The 20,598-nt window shown below is 37.8% G+C and overlaps 1 protein-coding gene across 6 annotated transcripts in view; it reads left to right on the forward strand.

Annotated features, from left to right (window-relative positions):
* The window catches only part of SRPK2 (SRSF protein kinase 2), a 133,392-nt gene that overhangs the window by 80,589 nt on the left and 32,205 nt on the right, over positions 1 to 20,598 (forward strand). For all 6 annotated transcript variants that reach the window (XM_065743641.1, XM_065743637.1, XM_065743638.1 and 3 more), the window contains 4 exons: positions 12,189 to 12,340; positions 18,158 to 18,266; positions 18,803 to 18,890; positions 19,127 to 19,214. In XM_065743641.1, the coding sequence (XP_065599713.1) occupies positions 12,189 to 12,340; positions 18,158 to 18,266; positions 18,803 to 18,890; positions 19,127 to 19,214 (437 nt within the window). The remainder of the gene's footprint in view (positions 1 to 12,188; positions 12,341 to 18,157; positions 18,267 to 18,802; positions 18,891 to 19,126; positions 19,215 to 20,598) is intronic.

Genomic DNA, 20,598 nt, shown 5'->3' on the forward strand with positions numbered 1-20,598 from the left:
AGGCCCTCGGGCCCCTTATTAGCTCAAGACTGTTCAGTAAAGTTTTACACTGTTGCTCCTCTTTGTGTATATTTTTGTTTGCTCTTTTGCTATTAGTATTTCTTTTTAAAAAAATGGGTGTAGCTGGTATGCAGATTCCTAAGTGGAAGTCAGATGAAACTGAAAGAATTAAGGATATCTGTTTTACAAAATGTCTTCTATGTACTTGTGGAAATGCTCGCAGGGGTAAACTGTTAAATCACTCAGAGGTAAAGACGGTAAAGATTGTGTTTAAAAAGGACAAAAAAGGCTGCTTCCTCTGTTTTCCTTGAAGATATATTTGTGAACACCTGAGGAGATCTTCAGGTGGTTATTTTCCATCGATGTTAAAGAAAAAGTTAGGTGTGAGGAAACATGATACAAAGGTATCAGGTAGCTTTCTAGAAACGTTGCATTTTCGTTTGGTTTCCAAGTGAAGGAGTCTCTAAGGGAAAGGAGTTTTGAAGCTTGCTATTGCTCTTTCATCTTGGAATGGTCTGAAGTGAAGCTTTGCTCATCTCTTTGCATTTTTCTATGCCACCTACACTGTAAAGTTCTATGTTGGTGAAGTGGGATGTTCTGGGAAGTCAAACTTCTGAGAAACCTATCTGGAAGCAGTATTCTTCAGAAGTGTGAAAGGCTCCGTACATCTCAATGAATCATCTTTCTTCCCCAGCCCTAGCACTGTACAGCTAATCTGTGTCTGGTATTCCCTTGCTGGAATTCATCAAATAACTAAAGGGAACTGATTTTCCCTAACTGGGACCCTTGTGGAAATCCAAGTAGACTAAATGAGGGGGAAACAGCCTCTTTTTTATGTCTTATGCTCTCAGTATCAACCAGAATTAAACTCAAAGGCGTTTTACTGCTGCCCGAGGCTTGGCTGCTTTGTCTTGCTAATGATTTAAAGATGTCTTGCTTTATAGTGGAATATCCCCGCCCCATCTTTCATTCAGCTTGTATTTCACCTTCTGAGAAGTTTAGCATTTTCCAAGTTCTGCTATTAAGTGAAAATCCATGTGCATACTGACTGCATATAGATCTTTATTCAGGAGCAAAAAAATGTCTTTGCCTCTGCAATAACTACATGAGGTGAGATGAGCCTGGTATGCTCAGTTCCACTCCTGAAACACAGTGATGCAGCTCAGAGTTTCCTTCAGCTATTTTCCATCCATTGTTGCTGGTAGCCTACATAGCTTCTTGAAGACTTCACTGAGGCTTGTCAGATAACTGAGCCAATGCCAGGGTAGACTTTAGCTGACTTTGGCACTGACTCAGCTCAGTGAAACTCAAGGCAGTGCATTACAAACATATGTAGCATGCCTTAGTTTTAGCACCAGTCAGATCAGAAGCTGTGCCACCACCATAACACCTCAGTATTTCCATTTTCATCAGCAGTAAACTTAAAATGTTCCTTGGATTTCAGTTTCTGCTTCTAGTATACCATGGATTTGAAGATATGATGTCGTCATCCTTAATTGTCCTTAGGAGTTCAACACCAGTCTGTTTCTGTTTTGAATTGTGCCGTGCTGATTGTCCTTTATATTTGACTTTTGATACCTGAAATCTTGAAAGTTCTTTGGTTTTTCTAAAAGCTCTGCCTGGTGGTCAGGTCCAGATACAGGTTTAATTGTGTGAAAAGTGAAACAGAGGTGATAACTTCCCACAAGGTGATTCTTGCTATCCACTTCCTGTTGTAAAATGGGTTCAGAAATTACCTTTGCAAAATGATTTTGCCTTTCCTGAGGCTTACAAATTGCTGACGTGATGTGGGAAGAGCTTCAGTCACACTCTGGTAAAGGATACCTGGTTGTGGATGGATCTTATTGGGAGAGGCAGGCTCATCCTTACAGTTAACCTCTTTCCTTCAAGGGCTAATACAGTGTCCATCTGGGACACTGCGACAGCTGGGATTCCTTGAGTATTTTTTTCTCCGTGGATTAGAATCTCTGTTATTGTTAGAAATAGGAATATTCCAATAAGTGAGTCATCCAGCATCCGTGCTGTGAGGTAAAGCACACCAAAGGCTGGGATGACTCTGATTGGATAATCATTGCTGTCAGACTTGCTGACACAAAAGAGATTCTGAAAACCTCATAAGGACTTATCACGGGTTTAGGTAACCAAAACTGCCTCATTCAAGCCAGCTGAGCTGGCTGGACAGGGCTCTAAAACACTTCCCCAATTTTCCCAAGGCAGCCACTGCTTGGTGAAGGTCCAACTAAAGGAATAGAACTTAAGCTGCAAGCTTCAGACAAAATGGAGGGCTCCAAAACGAGCCCTATAGCCCATAAGGTGAGTGGTTGATGGGAGTAAGGACTTGAAAGGTATTTCCTTGTCAGTGTCGAATGTGCAGAACAGCTCAAGGAGGAGTAATGACCTCTGCACTGTAGGAATGTGTGACAGGAGAGGACTCTGAATGCAGCTGCTTTTAAGAAGCATATGGTGTGACATTTGCATCAAATAAATAGAAGATACCATATTCTGTAAGAGACACAGATGGTGGTTGGGCAAGGGACCAGTTCTAACTTTGCATTAAAAAGTATAAAAACTAAGGTGAAAAATTTATTCTGAGAGCTAGGCACTTTAAAAGACCTATTTTTCTCAGAAACTAAAGCTATTGTTTTCTTCTATATCAGTTTATCAAACAATTTTCCCAATAAAAAGTGTTTCCATGTATCTGAGCAGTAGTAATTGCTACCACCTCTACAAACACAAGATTAAGTTGTAAATGCCACGGTGCATTACTCAAGAAGAAAATAGAGAAAGCCTCATTGAGTCAGTCTTCCTTCAATGCAAAAATGCACATAGTGGGGACGAGAAGTCAGTCTCTATATTTAACAGCCAGCATCATTTTAGTTGGTGTCATCATTTTGGATTGTAACTCAAAGCTAGAGAGTGGTCATTGGTCCCGTGTCCATAAGACATTGCCAGCTGCCTTTATTTTCACTGCTGTGAACTATCTCTCGGCTTCAGGAAAGCTCAGCTAGGATAGTGTGCAGACCTGTGCAGATGAGAAAGAAAATATCTTGTTTGTGCTTACAGGCTGCTCAATTTCTTGATCCTAGCTTGTTCACAGTCAGTGTCCAGGTTTTATAATTACTGCTATAGAAGAGTGGATGATAAAAATTTTTCACCTCTGAGTACAAATGCAGTCCTTAAAGTTTTTGATGTTGTATTTGTCAGGGAGAGTTGTGACAGGACAAGGGATAATAGCTTTAAACTAAAAGAGGGAGATTTAGCTTGGATGTTAAGAAATCCTTCACTCAGAGGGCAGTGAGGCCCTGGCACAGCTGCCCAAAGAAGCTGTCGGTGCCCCATCCCTGGAGGCACTCAGGGATGGGTTGGATGAGGCCCTGGGCAGCCTGAGCTGGTGGGGGCAGCCAGTCCACTGCAGGGAATTGGAACTAGAGGGTTCCTTTTATGGTCCCTTTCAACCCAAACTGTTGTGTGATTTTGTGAAAACCAATAAAAGTCAATATTCGTCTGTATTGGATGGATGATAATGATGTATCTGAATTTTTGCCTTTTCTCACTTTTGACTGCTGCTGAACTTTACAATTACTTTTTTGTTTAGTTTGTTTCTGTTATTTATTATTACTGCTTTGTATTTGCTGCAAATAAAGGGTTTCCTCTGGTTGCTGATGTAGTAGTGTAACCTAATTCCTTCAGGCTCTTACCTTTTTTTTCTTTCCTCCTTTCCAATTGTGTTTCTCAGTATTTGTCCCAAATCACTTGTCTATTTACCTTCATCTCCCTCTCGGTGGATTTAGGTTCCCAAACAGTAAGTAAGCATGGAGATGAAAAATGTTTTTATTTTTTACTATTTTTTACATTGAGACGCTCATCTAAAATTGGGTTTACAATTTACTAGGGTGAGACTCGGGGGAAAGAAAATCAAAGGATGATCTGCTTCTGACAGCATTTGATAGTAGGTGAAGAATTAGTTTCACTGTTCTTATTAAATCTTTTCTGGTAGGCTGTTAAGCAGGTAAGAAGGGCTCTGAACTGCTGTATTTGTTGATTTATTCCTGCTCAATTTGCTTATCATGGTAGCTTTCATTTAACTTAGAACACGTATATTTAGTAGTGTGTGTATGTTTATACTGACTTCAAGGAGGTTGTTGGCTTTTATTGTTGGTTGGGGAGACTTTTGATGCCTAATAAAGCCAGATCTATTCTGTTCCAAAGGGGCAAACGCTCGGGAGAGGAGAAGATGCTTCTCCTGCCTCCCTTCCACAACTTGAAAATGTGTTGCTAGTAGCAACCGTAAGATACTGAAACAACAAGCAGCAAGTTTTCTGATTGTATCTTATTAATAGACAGACTGGAAACACAATAATTATTGAGACAAAGTCAAAAATTGAATACTATAATGTAGCATAACAAAAAGTAAAAAGTTAATTTCTGTTTATACACTAGCGATTCATTCTGTTAAAAGTAGCCATCAAAGTGCTTTAGTGCTAGAGAGAAAGAGGTCCAAGCAAACAGTAGCCATGACCTCTGCTGCATGCCAGAGTTTCCTGTGAGGTCCTCCAGTCAGTCCGAAGTTGAAGTGCTTACACAGAGAGATGGAGGGGGCATCCATGCAGCATGCAAAGGGACTTCTCACAGGAGAACTTGAAGAAGTTGAAGCTTCCTGTGGAGGTTATGAGACTACTTTGGTTTTTTTTTTCACCAGGTTTTAGCGTTTTCATGGAGCAGTGTTTCTGATCTGACTTCCAATGGAGGTTTCTTTTTGGCATCTGTTAGGCTGGATGTGAGCACAGTGAGGTGCTGGGTGGTGTGTTTCAGCAGTGGCAACAGCAGCAGTGGGTCACCTCTGCTGGTGCAGATTGTTTTGAGCTTGGCATGCAGGCTCCTGTTCGTCACTGGCAAAATGCATAGGTAATGATGGTGACTATGTTGAAAAATAGTGTTTTGTAGCTGAGAATTTGCTTACGAAACTTTATTTTCCATTGATCAGCACATATTCCACAGATGTATTTCTCCTCTTTGGCTTTTAGGAATTGTGGTCCAGTTTCTTTTTTTATAACTTCCTCAGCCTTTACAACACTTTACTGGAGGCTCAAACTATGGGCAGTTTGTATGCTGCTGAGTGCACTTCTAGGAATTTTCTTTTTATGTCCCCAAGTGATTCTGTTTTTTTCCTAGACTGCTGACGTTTCCCCTCTGCTGGTCTGTCATAGAGAACTGGTCTGGAAGGCAGAACTTTGCAAGGAGCCAGTATTTGAGGAGAAAACACGATAAGTTCAGAGTGAGGCTTCCTGGATAGATAGGTGTATATTTTACTGTCTTAAGAAAATTTTCACATAACTGCTGCTGTTTGAGAGCACAATTTGGAGGGAGGTTTTTAGAGACTGAAACCATTTGTTTCTGGAACCTTGGTATTACTGTCTCAGGAAAAGTCCAGAAAAGACATCTTCTCTGATGTCTACCATCCTGGCAGACCTCACTGTTTCATCTTAGATGTAATTTGTTATAATTTTAGGCTGTTGCTGATTCTTCTCAGGTCTGCAGTGGGCTCCTACTGCTTGGCTTGACTGCTGATCTCATGGCTGCAGTGCGAAGTTCAGTTCATGGGTTTGTTATTCCTCACGGCTGTATAATCTCCAGCCTTGTGGCAAGGGAGTGACTCCATGGTCAGGAATGGAAAAAGATGTCTCACAGTGCTGACAGGCTGGGGTGGAAGCATGAGGTGGCCTGCAGTACTGGCTGCTTGAAATGGTGTTTATTTATAGTACTCATTGTTTGGAAAGGAAGGCAGAGTTCCTTGGCACCTTACTTTGACTTTGGTATACACTGAAGCCCCAGGTTGCCTCCAAAAGGGAGAAGGGAATGAAAAATTACTTCTCTGTTGGTGTTTGGTTGAGGTTACAGAAGCCATTGTGTTTAAACCTCCTCTGCTCCAGGAGTGGTTTCCACTAGCACTGTGATGGATAGTGTGATGCTAACAGTCCCAAGAGGAATGATGGTTTTATTTGATAACAGCCAGATGTAGAAACTGCTTCATACTTGTGACACAGCAGCAGTCTTTTTTTTTATTTCTATTTTTTTTAATGCGCGGATATTCTAGAGTTGGAGACTGTATTATTGTTTGGCTCTGGTATAGGAACACAAATAGAGCTTTTTACTTAAATAGAATGCCTCAGGAAGTTTATTTGAATAACTTATTGGAACTAGTTAAAAATGTGTCTCCCAATAATATGCTTCTTTCTAGATTTATAGTTTTATTGTAAAAACTGTATCTAAGATAATCTCTGGTATGATTACAAATTATAATGTGGAATTACAAATCTGTAAAATTGTTATTAAAATTTAAAATTACTCATAATTATAGCAACACTTTTAGATCTTATTTGAAATACATTGTTTTGTTCCTTGAGCAGGAGGTAAGGGGTTGTTTTGATCTCTTATGTTTTTGCTGCTTGATCTGTGCATGCATTTGTTCAGAAACCCTTCGTTTAAGGCTGTCTCAGGTTCAAAATGCTCACTGTTAGCAGTCACTTGTCTAATTAAGCTAAATCTGCATTTGGGAAAAGGAATAGGCAAGAGTTCAACTAGTAAAGCAGACACCATTTGGACACAAGAGAAAGAGATCCAAATGATTGAGTCCCTGAGCAATTAGTAGTAGCTGGATAGAGACTTGTGTGTAGAGATTTCAGACTTCAAGCTTGGCAGCACCTGGGAGTCCTGCCCTGAAGCATGAAAGCTTTTTCCTTCTGGAGCTGGAGGGAAAGATCACGGGAGCTCCTTCCAGATGGACCCACACCCACTCAGAGCTTTTGAAAAGCTCATGTCTCAGCATTAGGAGGCTTACAGTAGGTTTCTTCTGGTCCTTACCCTTCCCCCACCTCCTTGTTTTTCTCTTCAATTTGAAATTCCCTGAAGAGCCTCTGTGGACATGTCAGGAGATTCATAACATTGTTAAAATACTGTTGTTTACAAATTTTATCTTATTAAATATATGAAGGAGTCGTTTAACTTCTTTTTAATTGCATTTTCTATAAGCAAATAGACTTCCCTGGGTGGGTGCATTTGAAAATCTTCAGGATGCTTTTTTTCTTGCCTTAGGTTGAGGTAACTCTTAGCCTACTCTCATCAGTTTCTGGCTCCCTCCAACATTTTTGTCATTTACCTGTTTTCATTTTGAGACAGTGCCCTTCTAAAGGCAGGAGAACCAAGTGCAGGCATTAGCCACGTTCAAGGTAAATATTTGTTACCTAGAAGTAGTCTTTAAATTAATAAATCCAGTAGTTCATCCTGCCTGGAGTGTTTACAGAGGTCTCCTCCTGGGTTAGGCTTTCCCACATGGAGAAGAGCATTTTTACATAATTTCACTGTAAGCGATCTTGCCTGCAATGCATTCTTATCTACTGCTTGATAGTAACAATAAGAACATCTTTTTCATCTCATGAGGGTTTCAAAGAGGTCTGAAGCCTGTTTTGCGTGTTAGTCACGATTGATCCATCTACCGAGGAAGAGGAAGGTGTCTGAAGATGAGATGGCTTGCCTGGGTCAGCCCACAGTGCAGCTCTGTTCCCTCGGCCGGGGTGGCTTCCTCAGGAAGGGCTCAGGGCTGGGCCCTGAAGTGCTCAGCTCTCCAAATCCAGCAGCTTCTGGCTCTTGGCTTTCCTGAGTCAAAGGTGGTTTTATGGGAGCTATCAGTAGGCTTTTCTGCCATGACTTCTACTGATCCTTACTTGAGCCGAAGTAAGCTTCTCTTGCCTGTAGTATCCAGGGGAGAAAAAAAAAAGTGGCTTTAGCTTTCAGCATTGTATTGCAGAAGTAAGTTACTTTTAAGTACTGTTTTTCTGAACTTGATTTGTGTGGGGTGAGGCGGTGAACAAACACTTGCTATTCACTCTTCTGTTTCTCTCAAGATTTTATAGATCTCTGCTGACTGTTATCCTGACTGAGGAGTTCTGGTATGTTCAGATGTTTCCCATATGGAAGGCATTTCATGTTTTTAGTCACCCTTGCTCACTGCTCTTGTTTTACCTTTTCCAAAATAGAAGCATAGCAAAACAACTCACCACAACAAGGCTGGACACCTCTTCCTGAACTTGTCATGGTACATACAATTTATTCAACATGTTCTGGTCTTAATGTTATGCTTATTGCATAACACTGAAGCAACATGGTCCAACCATGATCTGTGGGGGAGAGTAAAATCTGGTTTGAAATGATTTTCTATTTCTTAAAGTGTGTAACTGATTTCCTCTAAGACTACTTTTAGCATTTTGCCATATTCAGCTTTGTGTTAGCTATATGGCAGATAAAGCTTTGACTTTTCTTTTTTCTATTTTTTATTCTTTATCCAGCATTCCCTCCAAGAGCCAGTTAAAATAGAATTTAGCTGTATTTTGTTTGGATTGTGCTGTGTTTAAAAAGGAGCAGTTAAAAGATGAAAACATCCTGACTAGTGTTTGTTAATTGTTTGTTGTTAGCATAATATACTAGTGAGGTTTGTCATTGTAACCTGTGGAGGTGGTCAGTCCTCTGCATACCCACTAATGGAACATTCTGAATCTAGAAATAGTGTCTCATCTTCTTTTCATCAAGTATTTATGCTTGGATGATGATGAATAACCTAGTAGTGGTAGACCACAGAGTACCAAGCGATTGCTAAAGAAAAAAAGAAAAATAGATTTAGTGTGTGCAAGCGTGTGTTATATAATGCATATCATTACATACAACATTTTAGGAAATTAAGAGGAGTTATAACTCAAAATAATGCAGCTGTTGAATAGCTTATGTTGTGGTAGGGTTTTTTTTTTATTTTGCAATTACATTTCTGAAAAGGGAATGTTGGGTAGCGTGCACAGTTGTTACTGTCAGCTTTCCAAATGTCTGAACTGTTCATGTCAAAGATGTCATAAAGTCCACTTCAGTGAAAAATAAATTCAAGTTTTAGGAAGTTCTATACTAAAAAAGGAAACGTAGGCTGAACGAAGTATATATTTGTGTCATACTTCACATAGGAAGATATTGTTGGAACACAGATAGTATCTTATCTTTTCAATTCAAGAACTAATAGCAAAACTGGAGTTTTCTCACAGATTGATGCCTCAACTCAATATTGTGAATTGTGTCAAGGCAGAATAGCGAGCATCAGTGATGCTAGGATGAGCTACTGAACTGGTAGGCAGAATTTAAGCAGCCAAAGCAGTGATGAAGACTTGATCTTCACCTGTACCTCAGAAATGTAAGTCAGTGCAAACAAACAGTGATGTCCTTTGCTAAAGATCGTAAACTAAAGCAAGCAGACGGCAAAAGAAGCCAGTGGTACAGAATTAGCAGTCAGGCTGGTGTATCAGAGCAGCATTTCTTTTCATCACCCTTCTTCACATAGTATCATTTAATTGCTTTAAAGGTACAAGCAAAGCTAAAAGAACAAAGATCTTCAGTTCAAATCAGTGTTTTGTTGCAGACAAACCATGAATCACCCCAGAAGGAAATAAAATTATGTCCTTACTTCCTTCCTGACGTGCTCAAAGGAGAATAGGAAAACACTCCTGAATTCTAGGATACCAAGTACAGCACGGATTGTAGACAGGAAAAAATAACATTTTTCAAACCCAAATCAGATATAGTAGCTTGAGAAAGATGTAGAAGCCAGCTCTGTTTTGTTAATCAATTTTCCTAGAAATAAATTTCTTCCTGTCTCTTGGAGGGAAATTCCTGGTATTCCTTGACAGTTATTTTAACAGAAGTGATAAAATGTGTAATGCTTCCAATTCTCTTTAAAGCATTACTTTTAAAATGTAAAGAAATGGCTCTACTAGTTGTTTGCTTAAAGAACAAAAGCAGCACCATTTCAGTGGATTTTTTTAATTGTTACCTGTGTCACATTGCCTCAGTCTACCCTTCAGTTAACTGCTTTTACTGCATTTGTATCATTTTATGTGAACAAATTATCAAAATTAAAATGTGATAGGCACGAGCTGAAATTGTGGTACCATCCAAAACTCTGTATCCAAGCATTGGACAGTGTTTGAGATACATTAATATAAGTGCAGGCTATTTTACTATGTTTCATTTAACTTCCTTTTTATTTTTAACATTTGGAGCTTTATACGATGTGATCAGGGTTTCCAAAATGATACTGTGCCCATTAAATGGGGTTTCAGGGTTTGTAGTGTGGAGCCTTAGACACAGTGATTTGTTTTTAAGAGGATGAAAGCTTTCTGCCAACATGGGCGATTGATTTGCTGACCCCTTGAGACCTGGCTGGTGGAGATGCATTAGCTGAAGGTTTAGGGAAATGAATGGTGGTCTGAGGATGCACTGTACATCTGTTTTGCTGTATCAGTTTGTTTTCCTCATGTCATACAGTGTAGAGATACCTGTTAGGAACAGAAGAGGAATGATAAAGGCAAAACAAGGTAGACTTTATGGAAGCAGGAGCACGTGAAAATATATTTACTCTTTATCTTACAAGTGGATCCCTTCTCGTGCCTCCACTCTGTCCTAAAATTCACAGAGTTAACGATTAAATACATTTATGTACCTTGGGTAGGTTTCTCACCGTAAGAGATTGTCTTGTATAACCACTGCATTTCATTAATAAATTAATTCCAAATACTCTTTTTCAAATCTGACAATTTACTGAAATAATAGAAGAATGTTATTTTCTGAAAGAATTACCAGACAGATAAATTTGGTATGCATGCAACTTCCAGTAATGTCATTTAAAGCAAAGGCATAATAGCAGCTGCTGTGCAGGCGGTGCATGTTGCCAGTGGAATTTATTTCTGACCAACTGTGTACTCTTCTACTCCAAATGCTCTTTCTTGAACAATTGCAGTGTGTAAAAAGAAGAAAAAAAAAGTAGTGGTGGGCATTTATGAGAAGAATAAATCTGGGATTATGGGTAGTCGTACATACAGTTCTTATTTGTGATCAGGGAAGTATTTGATTCTAAGTTTTAGAAGATTAAAAATTAAAAAATGGCAAGGTTTTTTTTTTTCCTCCCACTTGGGATTATTTGAATGATAAAGTACTGTTAATTTGTTTTTTTGAGACAACTTAGATCTGAGGGATATATTTATATGCAAATTGTAGCAGCTCAGGATGGCATAAATACTTCAAGATATTGCAAGTGTGTTCTGCAAGTATATAATTTTGCAGGTACCTATTTTTATTTTTCATTAAGGATGAGTATCAAAAATAACACAGCATCTACCTAAGATGTTGGAGAAGGTTTTATTGAATATTTGATGAACAAGTATGCTGCAACTCTAGATTTCTTTTAAGTGTACAAAAAATACATAGAATTTGTAAATATGAGTAATTTGTAGATGCAGAAATACCTGTAAATGTAATAGGATATAAAATACTTCAAGTAACTTTCATTTTCTTACTATTTTTAGAACTGTAGAAGGACAGCTAGAGAACTACTCTGGCTTGTTGGATTGGTTGTGGATTTGATTTATTTATTTTTTCCAGTTAGCGCTTAGACGGGAGTGTTGTATGTACTCTTGAGCTAAATTGGGAGGTTAATTTTTCTCTTTCTTATTAATAGCAGTTTTTAGCATCTTATGTACTGATACAGCTTTTCATAGACCTGACAGCAGCTACGGATAAGGAAAAGTGTATTAAATTGCCTGGTTTATGTTGGCATTGTTAGAAAATTGCTTCTTAGTGGATATCAATGAGAGCTTCCTTTCAGTCAGCTAACAGGAAAGAGATTTTAAATGACTTGATTTTCTTGGTATCTTTTAAAAAATAGTTGTCAGTCATGCTAAGAGCAAAGGTCTCACATCTCAGTTGCTCATCAGGAAATCAAAACGCTGGTCCCTGTCAGAAACAGGCTGCCCAGGGAGGTGGCGGAGTCACCAGAAAAGGGTAAATGTGGCACTGAGGGGCATGGCTTAGTGAACATGGTGATGATGGGTTGATCTTAGTTGGTCTTACCCAACCTCTGTGATTCTTGTACTTACTGTGTCTTTTGCATGTTGTTCTAGTGAATAAGTCCAAATTCACTGGAAATTTGCTTTTGTTGCAGTTGGGTGAGTCTCTGTCAAGTCCCTCCTGGGACATCACAAGATGATGGTAAAGATACCAGTGAGAACATGAGATTTCCCAAGGTGTTTTTCCTGCCCTCTGGACAGCCAGTGTACCTGCTGACCATACACTTCCCTGAGTGTCTTCTCTTTCACCTCCAGGCCAGAGCCTCAGCAGAAAGCTCCCTCAGCACCTCCGCCCCCACCGCCACCCCCACCTCCACCCCTGCCAGAGCCAACGCCGCCAGAGCCAGAGGAGGAGATCCTAGGGTCTGACGATGAGGAGCAGGAGGATCCCGCAGATTATTGTAAAGGTGGGTGCAGTCCTGTAGTGTCCGTTGGGGGTAATGGGCATCGTGCACATTTTCAACCAGGCTCTGAGGAGATTTCAAGGACCTTGTCATTGTTTATGGAACTTATTTACACAAAAGTTTTGATCAGCTATTTGCACAACTGCCTTCAGCTCAACTTTTTCACTTAGACATAGTTTATGCATGCATTTTGCAATTTAAAGACTCATAAATACCATACGTCTGTTTTATCTGTAAGAATCAACTTTTCTTGATTAATATTGATTGTAAGAGAAAGAAATATCCTAAAACAAACATCCCCTCTTTGTATTCTTCATGTATTTGTCATCAACTATATGTATATATTTGAATTTCTATCTTCTCTTTCTCATACCTGCGCCAGCATATGATACGTGTTTCTTTTGGTACATTGTCTTTTATAGACCTCAGAGCTGTCTGATATTGTCTGCATTTTTGTTTTAAGTTTCTGATTTCTTTAGCTTTTGTACTTACTTATATCATCATTAGTACAGATTTTACCATAAGAATAGCAGGTGAATGCAGATAGTTTCTTGGATAAAAATAGGACTGCAGTACAACTGTCAATATTTTAATTTGTTACAGTGTTCCACCTAATGCTTGAAGTCTGTTCCCATTAGGGTAAAATGTGCAATGTATTCAAGAATCAGCATAGATAAGAGATCAGTCAAGGATACAAATTCACATACTGCCTTGAATTAATTTTTTAGCACAGCCAAAAGACATTGACTTGCATTGACTTTATCTGTTATTCCATGTTCCTCAAATCAAGAAATATTTTCTATCAAATATGATGCTGTCTTAACTCAGAAGATTCTCTGTAAGCCTCCAGATGTGCCATATTAGGAATCCTTTCTCCCAGCTTGGAATAAGCTGTTGTGTATTTCCATGTTATATTTACTTGTAAACATCTGTATCTACTTGAGATTATGCATTTCTAGGTCCCTGCTTAATTATTCCGTGAAGTAACGGCTGCATTTAATTTCAAACAATCCATTGTTGTCTGTGTTCCATTATATTTTGCAATATATCACCATCTGGAGTGACTTGATCACAAAAAAAAAAGAAAGAAAGAAAGAAATAGAATCTAATTTTATAGTTTGCTTGTAAGTCACCTGCTCTAGAGTCTCTGTAACTCCAGTCAGTTGTCAGTGAAGTATGTCACACTAAGAATACTTACGACTTTCTTCAAAAATTAAAGGGAGCTTCCAAATTCTGAAAGGTTTTTCTGCATTCCTGTAATCTCGAAGTTCTGAACTGATGATTCAAGCTTTGGATCATTTTGATGTCATAACCATTGTTTTTCCGTGAGAACAGTATTTTTGTTGCTCCATGCATGTTTTCTCTAACTGTAATTTCCAGTCTGATTGATCAGAATGCTTCCTTTTTAAAATGTTGCTAACGTTGAACTGTAGGGAAGGCCACCAAGTTGTGTAAGAATCCAAATGGAATGGCTGGATTAGGATTCAAGATTAAGGACCAAATAAGTCATTTAATAAAGAATTGCAGGGATGGATTTTAGAAGTATTATTTCCAAATTTCTTTGAGAAATGTTTTATTCATATGAATATGTTTTACTGGCTTCAGTAATGTTTATGAAGTAGGAGTTAAATGTTTGGAAATCATCCTGCTTTACTGAAGCATCTCTTTTCTTTCTAATTTGATCTCTAAAGTAGCAATCTCCCAGGATTTTTGAGTGAGATGCGGAGCATACTTCATCTGTTCTCAACCCCAGTGTAAAATTTCATAGAAGGGCAATTTCATTGAGAGATTATTTTGAATATATATATATATATATATATAATTATTTGTATATGTCTATAAAACGAACGTTTTTCCTGCTAACAAAAATACTTAAGCAATGATTAGTATAGTTAATGATTTTTTATAAGATTTTATATATATGAAAGAATATTTGACTGTGAGCTGAGCTCACATCTTCACTACATTTCATGCTGGATAGTAAATAATTCCCAGTCATAATAGTGTATTTCATCAGGAAATTGGATTAGTTTGAATTGTCACCTGATGTGAGAGAACTAACTGCCATTTGTGTAAAGCAGACTAACTTTTGTTCCCCTGGACCTTCCTCCAGAGAGCCTGTTAACATCTGTGAAATGACTGCTATTGATGCCACTGAATTTAGATTAAATGCTTTTCAAATGTTTATTTGGGAAATGGAAATACCAAAACTCCAGCTACGTGATTTTTCAATGGGTACTTAGACAATGCTGCCCTGAAACACTTGGAGATTTTTTTTCAAGAGTTCGTTATGTCATGGATGTAATTGGAATTCTTTGCTTCTCTGATCATCTTCTTTGCCTCCTGGAGATGTCTCCCATTCATCCAGTTCACAAAGGGAATAATTCCCTATACAAACATAGAACTAGCTAGCTACAATTACCAATACATTCAGGAGACATTTAGGAATAATGATCTCATTTTTTCTGACCCTCTTTCTTGAGTGCTTGCAGCTAGCTAGCTGTGTGAGAGACTTCTTTTTGTGTGCTGTAGTGAATAGCACAACAGATTTTTTGTTGCATTATCAGTAGTACCACTTACACGTTGTATATTTTCAAATGCTAACATTGTTTTTACAAAGATACATCATTTTTCTCAAATTTCTAATTATGCTTTCTTATTGTTAGCATTTGGAAAGAACTTCTGTATCATGAAGAACTTAAATAATTGCATTTGTTGTAGGATTACACTGGTTTTTAGAATGCACTTAACTGTTGTTACCTGGTTGTTCACAACCTATGCCCAAATTCTACATTGCTGACTTAGCATCAGGAGGAGCCAGGGAATAACACATATAGGAGCAGTAACGGATATTTTCAGAACTGCTCCTGTTGTTGCATAGGACAGTAGAAAATATCTTATGAATTTTATGTCTGCTTAAGGAATAAATATATATTGTTGTATTGTTACGATTAGTTATGTGTCATGTAGTGGACAAAATAACATGGCTTTTACATATATAGTGTGATTATTCTTACAATACATAGATTTTTCTAAAATTACTCATCAACCCCTGATGTACTGACTTGAAGTCAGTGTCTTTGATTTCTTCTGTAGAATGTTCTCTCCTGTCTGTGCTGGGAAGAAACTGTCACACATTCTCAGTTGTTTTTGACCCTCTGAAGTACAAATATGCTAAAGGATATCTTCAGAGAAGCAGACTTAAATGGCACTGTTTATAGAAAACTGTTCATAGAAACTTACATTTAACTGTCTAAATTATTCATCGTTGAATGTTACCGCTGTTCCCAAGTCAAAAAAAGCAAATTTTTTAGTTTAAACATTACTTCTAGCCTGTGTTTATGTGCTTAAGGGCCCACTTACACCTTTCTTGCCATGCGGAGGGCTGCATAAGTGATGCTGTGTTCCCATGGTCATCTGAAATTTGGAAGGAAAAAAACCCTCTCCAGTGTGGTGTTAGAAATCTGACATTCCTTTATTCCTCATGATACGTACCAGACTTACTAAATCCAGTGTGCACTCTTAGAGTTCAGTTTCTACGTTTAAATAGTTATGACATACATGTCCCATACATTGGTATACATATTCATTGTTTTCCAGGAACTCATTAATGTATGCTAATGTCCAGTGGTCATACAGCCACCTGCTTCCTCCCCTTTATTTCTCCCTCAGCATCATCACAGTGACTTTTGGCCGACCTTTAGCTGCTTTTCCCCATTTGGCAAATTTCCATTGCTTGTTAAGCCATAATGAGCAATTTTGTTTCTTGGTGCACTATAACTCCAAACAGTTTATGTGAAAATTCAAGAAAAAGTCCTTGCACCCGGTGGATGCAAAGATAAAAAGTACTCTATTGTGGCTTCAGTACATCTGTGAAGCTGGATTGCTAAGTAAAACAGGGCTGTCCTCATACCAAGCAAAGCTAAACGGGGAAGTTTTAGAACTAGCAGTCAGTGATTCCTTTTACCAAATTAATATATTGTTCCTTAAACTAATATATTAATCCCTATTGCTGAGCCAGTCTGTATCACTGTACACTCCTGAGTTCATCTAATTATGTTTAGGAATGATTGAGTAGGACTATAAGTTGTGATACTGAATCGTGTGTGAAAGCATTTTACATAATCCTTGCTGTCAGATCAGCAGTGTTGGTGTGTTTCACAGATGTAAACCTTTTCAGTAATAGAAAGGTAGAATAATGTACTTGCTCTCTTGACTTTCCTCTCACATCTATTACTTGATCATCCAGAGTAGAGTTTTGTGGAAAGAATTTACCAAAGAATGCTGGGTTTCTTTAAATGTATTAAACCAGTTGGTAACTGTCTTAATATAATTATATTCATCCAGATTTTGAAATATTTTTATCCTCAGCTGTTTCTGCAGGGATGGCCAAGTAGAAATTTAAATTAGTACTTTTGTTTTGTTTTTAATGTCCTTTCTTATCAGCAGTATATTATCCAAACTGTATAATTCTATGAAATATGTAATCTTTATCATTCTGTTGTATGATTGAATTATATTTATTAGTCTGCTCTGAAAGGCTTTTTGACAAGCTCACCAATGAACTCCTGAGCTTCTGTCAAGTCAAAAGATGCTACTAGCAAAGGAAGGATATAAATATTTTTCAATTTGATGCTGCCGTTCCACAGATAAGGAAGAGATAAGAGCCCACTCCCTGTACTAAATCCAAGGAATTAAGTAATACGTTGACATTGTTGTTTGAGCTGAGCTCCCATTCTGACTAGGTTTTTGGGAGATCTCAAAACAAATACAACTTAAGGGAAGTAATCTTAGGTATTTCCTAATTTGAAGTGGAACAATCAGTAGTGAAGGGTTCTGCCAAAGGCCAGTTGAGCCTGACATTCTGAAAGACCAGAAGGAGCCAAAGAGATAATTCCTTGATGCTTGGCAGATGGGCAGCATCCTGGAGAGCTGAAGCTGTGTTATTTTTATCTATTTAGTCTAAATTGTGAACATTTATCAGTGTGTTATGTCCAAATAATAATTTTGCGTGAGCAGCTCTCTTTCCTGTGCTTAAGATCATCTCTTAAAATACAAAGGATATGAAAACGCTTTCACAGTGGATCTGTGGACATCAGTTCTGCCTCTTATAACCACTTCACACTGTGTTGAAACCTTAGCTCCAGCTGTGGGGTTTTCCTTCCTGACATAGGGACTTTGGCAGTGTGATAGAGTGGATGGCCTGCAAACCTGGGTTAAAATGCAGTCTGGGCGAAGCCTGTAGCTGCCTGCTCCCTCTGCTTCATTATAAAAGCCTCAGATTTGAGAAAATGCACTGCTGCTGTGGTTCAGGATCAAAGCAGAAGGGCATCAGTAAATTTGACATTGTTCTCGATATTTTCTCCTGAAGTATTTTATTGCCATTAGTAGAAAGCAAATGGGAATTAAAATGATCTCTGTTGAGATTCTGCGATCATCCAAGAATATGTTGGCTGGAGAAAATTCAAATATGATAAAGAAATAATGATCTTTCCTGTAGTCCCTGTGAAGTAGAAGAGAGGCCTGGGGAAATACAGAACAGATGGTAATGTTTCAACAAATGAAAGCCATAAAGGAGAAGGGCCAATAAAGCCTGTAGTACGTACAGGGCATGAGAATTTTCCCTCCAGGCCAAGTAAGGCAGAGTTTTTAACATTAGAGTTAACGCTTCTTTTTAGATTTCCTATATATAGTACAGAGCAATTTGAAAAGGAAAAAATCACACTGCAAGGAAAATTTACACTGCAAGATTTAAATGAAAAACTAAGAAGTATTGTTGTTTCCTGACTAATCTTCCTCTGATTGTTTTTTTCATGAAAGGTGGCTATCATCCAGTGAAAATTGGCGATCTGTTCAACGGCCGGTACCATGTCATTAGAAAGCTAGGATGGGGGCACTTCTCTACGGTCTGGCTATGCTGGGATATGCAGTAAGTGAACTATTTATTTCTGTTCACTTCATTTCGTTTGCAGTAACCATCTTTGTTTGCACGTGTGATAAAGTTGTGTAGATGTATGCAATCCTTTTCAGCAGAAAGGTGTCTGCATTATTATTTTGCTCTTGGTTAAGGCTATAGTTTATAAAACCTCTTAGAAATGTGTAACTGTTTTATTTGACAGATTACCTTTGCTATTAAATTTACATGTTGTCTTGAGCAGGTGAGAGTAAGATAATACTTTTATTTATGTTGCAACTTTAATGAAGAAATATAATTACTATTATACTTCTTTTAAATACATTAGCTTCAAGGAGATAAAATATTTAGTAAGATGGACTATTAACAGAATATTGTTAGGAGTTGCTTTCCTGTGTAATTTCAGTGTTTTGTAGTATTGTAGCAGAATACATCAGATAAGGAAGTATTATATTTAAAATTTCCAAACCTTTGAAATGTTTCTTTTTGCTTTGAGCCCTTGTTGAAAATGTTGTTTTTCTTTCTTTCTTCTTTCTTTCTTTCTTTTCAAGGGGAAAAAGATTTGTTGCAATGAAAGTCGTAAAAAGTGCCCAGCATTACACAGAGACAGCCTTGGATGAAATAAAGTTACTCAAATGTGTATGTATCACTCATGTAGTACAGTACTCAATACCAGCCATAATACTAATAACAAATACAATTTAAGAATGTAATGGAATATGTTTTGGGTTTGTTTTTTTTTTTGTAATTACCTTATTTGTTATGGTACTGTGATTTTTGAAGCACCAAAATATTAACTTTGGACATGAAGCAAATTACTTAGTGTTTTCATGTCAGTTGTTTCTGAAATGTCTGTGTTTGCTCTCTTGGTTTAGGTTCGTGAAAGCGACCCTAATGATCCCAACAAAGATATGGTTGTACAACTAATTGATGACTTCAAAATTTCTGGAATGAATGGAATACGTATCCTTTCAAAAACATTGCATCTTCATTAAAATTATCTGTGGAGATAAGTAAGCTCTTAGTTCTGGCTGTTTTTAGGTAGTCTTAGTTTAAAACTGTAGTGTAGAAACATTAACAGTAGTATAGATAGAAGGAATATTCCAATATGTAATAACTCACTGGAATGAAATTGCTTAGATTTTGTAAAGACAGAGCAAAATAAAAAATAATGAAGGACATTAATTCTGTCATAGTCTATTAGAACTATAAAGAGTAAGATTGCTTAGAAATAGCTGTCTTAGTGAAAAGATTTATAACAGGTGAGGCTGGCAGTATGTAAGTTCTGCCCTTGATTGGTAAGGAGAAAGAAAGTGTTACTGTCATGAAGAAGTTTGTTTCTGTTTTCTTGTGTGAAGCATGAGAATGTGGAAATTTTTTTCTTGTTATTTTTTTTGGCTGCCTGACCTTGATTTTTTTTTTCCAAGGTTTTAAAGATTTTTATTCTAATGCTTTGAGAGAGACAGGGAGATAGAGACAGAGGTAGTAATATGTGATTGAATATGGTTCTCAGGGAAAAGTTGGGGCCTATGAATGTATTTTTATACTTGAACTAAAGTGAGTTGTCCTTGCTAATTGTATTAGGTATTTTAGCAGCTTATTATGTTACTGTTCTTTCACTTACGCTTACAACTGGTATTTATCTGTATGCTTGTGTCTTGGAGGGCCAGTAACAGACCTCATTGTTCTTGCTTCTCAGCCAAGAGAGTTCCTGCTGTATAGTGCTTAAGGTTTTGGTGATGTGCCCCGTGCCATCAGTTTTCAGAAGATTAGGTTGAGGTACCCCTCACTGTCTCTGATCCTCTAGGAGAGGAATCTAGGAAATGACTGCCAGTGAATCTGAAAGCGTCCTTCCAGGGAGAACTGTCAGTTTTTCTTCCCACCTATCTGTCTCTTGACATTAGTCACGAAGCCTTAGAGTTTGTAGTGAGAAGAGAGAGTATAGGGCCATGTATTCTCATTTGCAGAGTAGGATTGTAACTGCTTTCTCTCATTTTTGTTTGGTGCTTCATTGGTTAGCTACAATGCTAGAAAGCTGTTTATATGCCAGTGAAGCCAGTGTAGTCTGCTTTTTTCATAGTTTTTATCATCAATTTGCCATGAATTAAAATGGACTATACAGTTGCAAGCAGTTGTTTCAACTTGTTTATAAATGATCTGTAGTCAAGGAACTAGTTAATGCAGTGGGGCAGAGAACCATGATTGGGGTTTCTCAGTGCTGTTGGACTACAAAAATATTTTTGAGCTGATCTGCTTTCTGAGGAGTACTATATAAATGTCTTCATCGTCTGCGTTCACTAAAAAAATAATGTCACCAAAGCACTTCAGCTCTTAAGACAACTGTTCT

Source organism: Cyrtonyx montezumae, unplaced genomic scaffold (assembly GCF_038088225.1).
Source record: "Cyrtonyx montezumae isolate F1298 unplaced genomic scaffold, pur_monq_1.0 scaffold_3, whole genome shotgun sequence".
In the NCBI taxonomy this organism is placed as follows: Eukaryota; Metazoa; Chordata; class Aves; order Galliformes; family Odontophoridae; genus Cyrtonyx; species Cyrtonyx montezumae.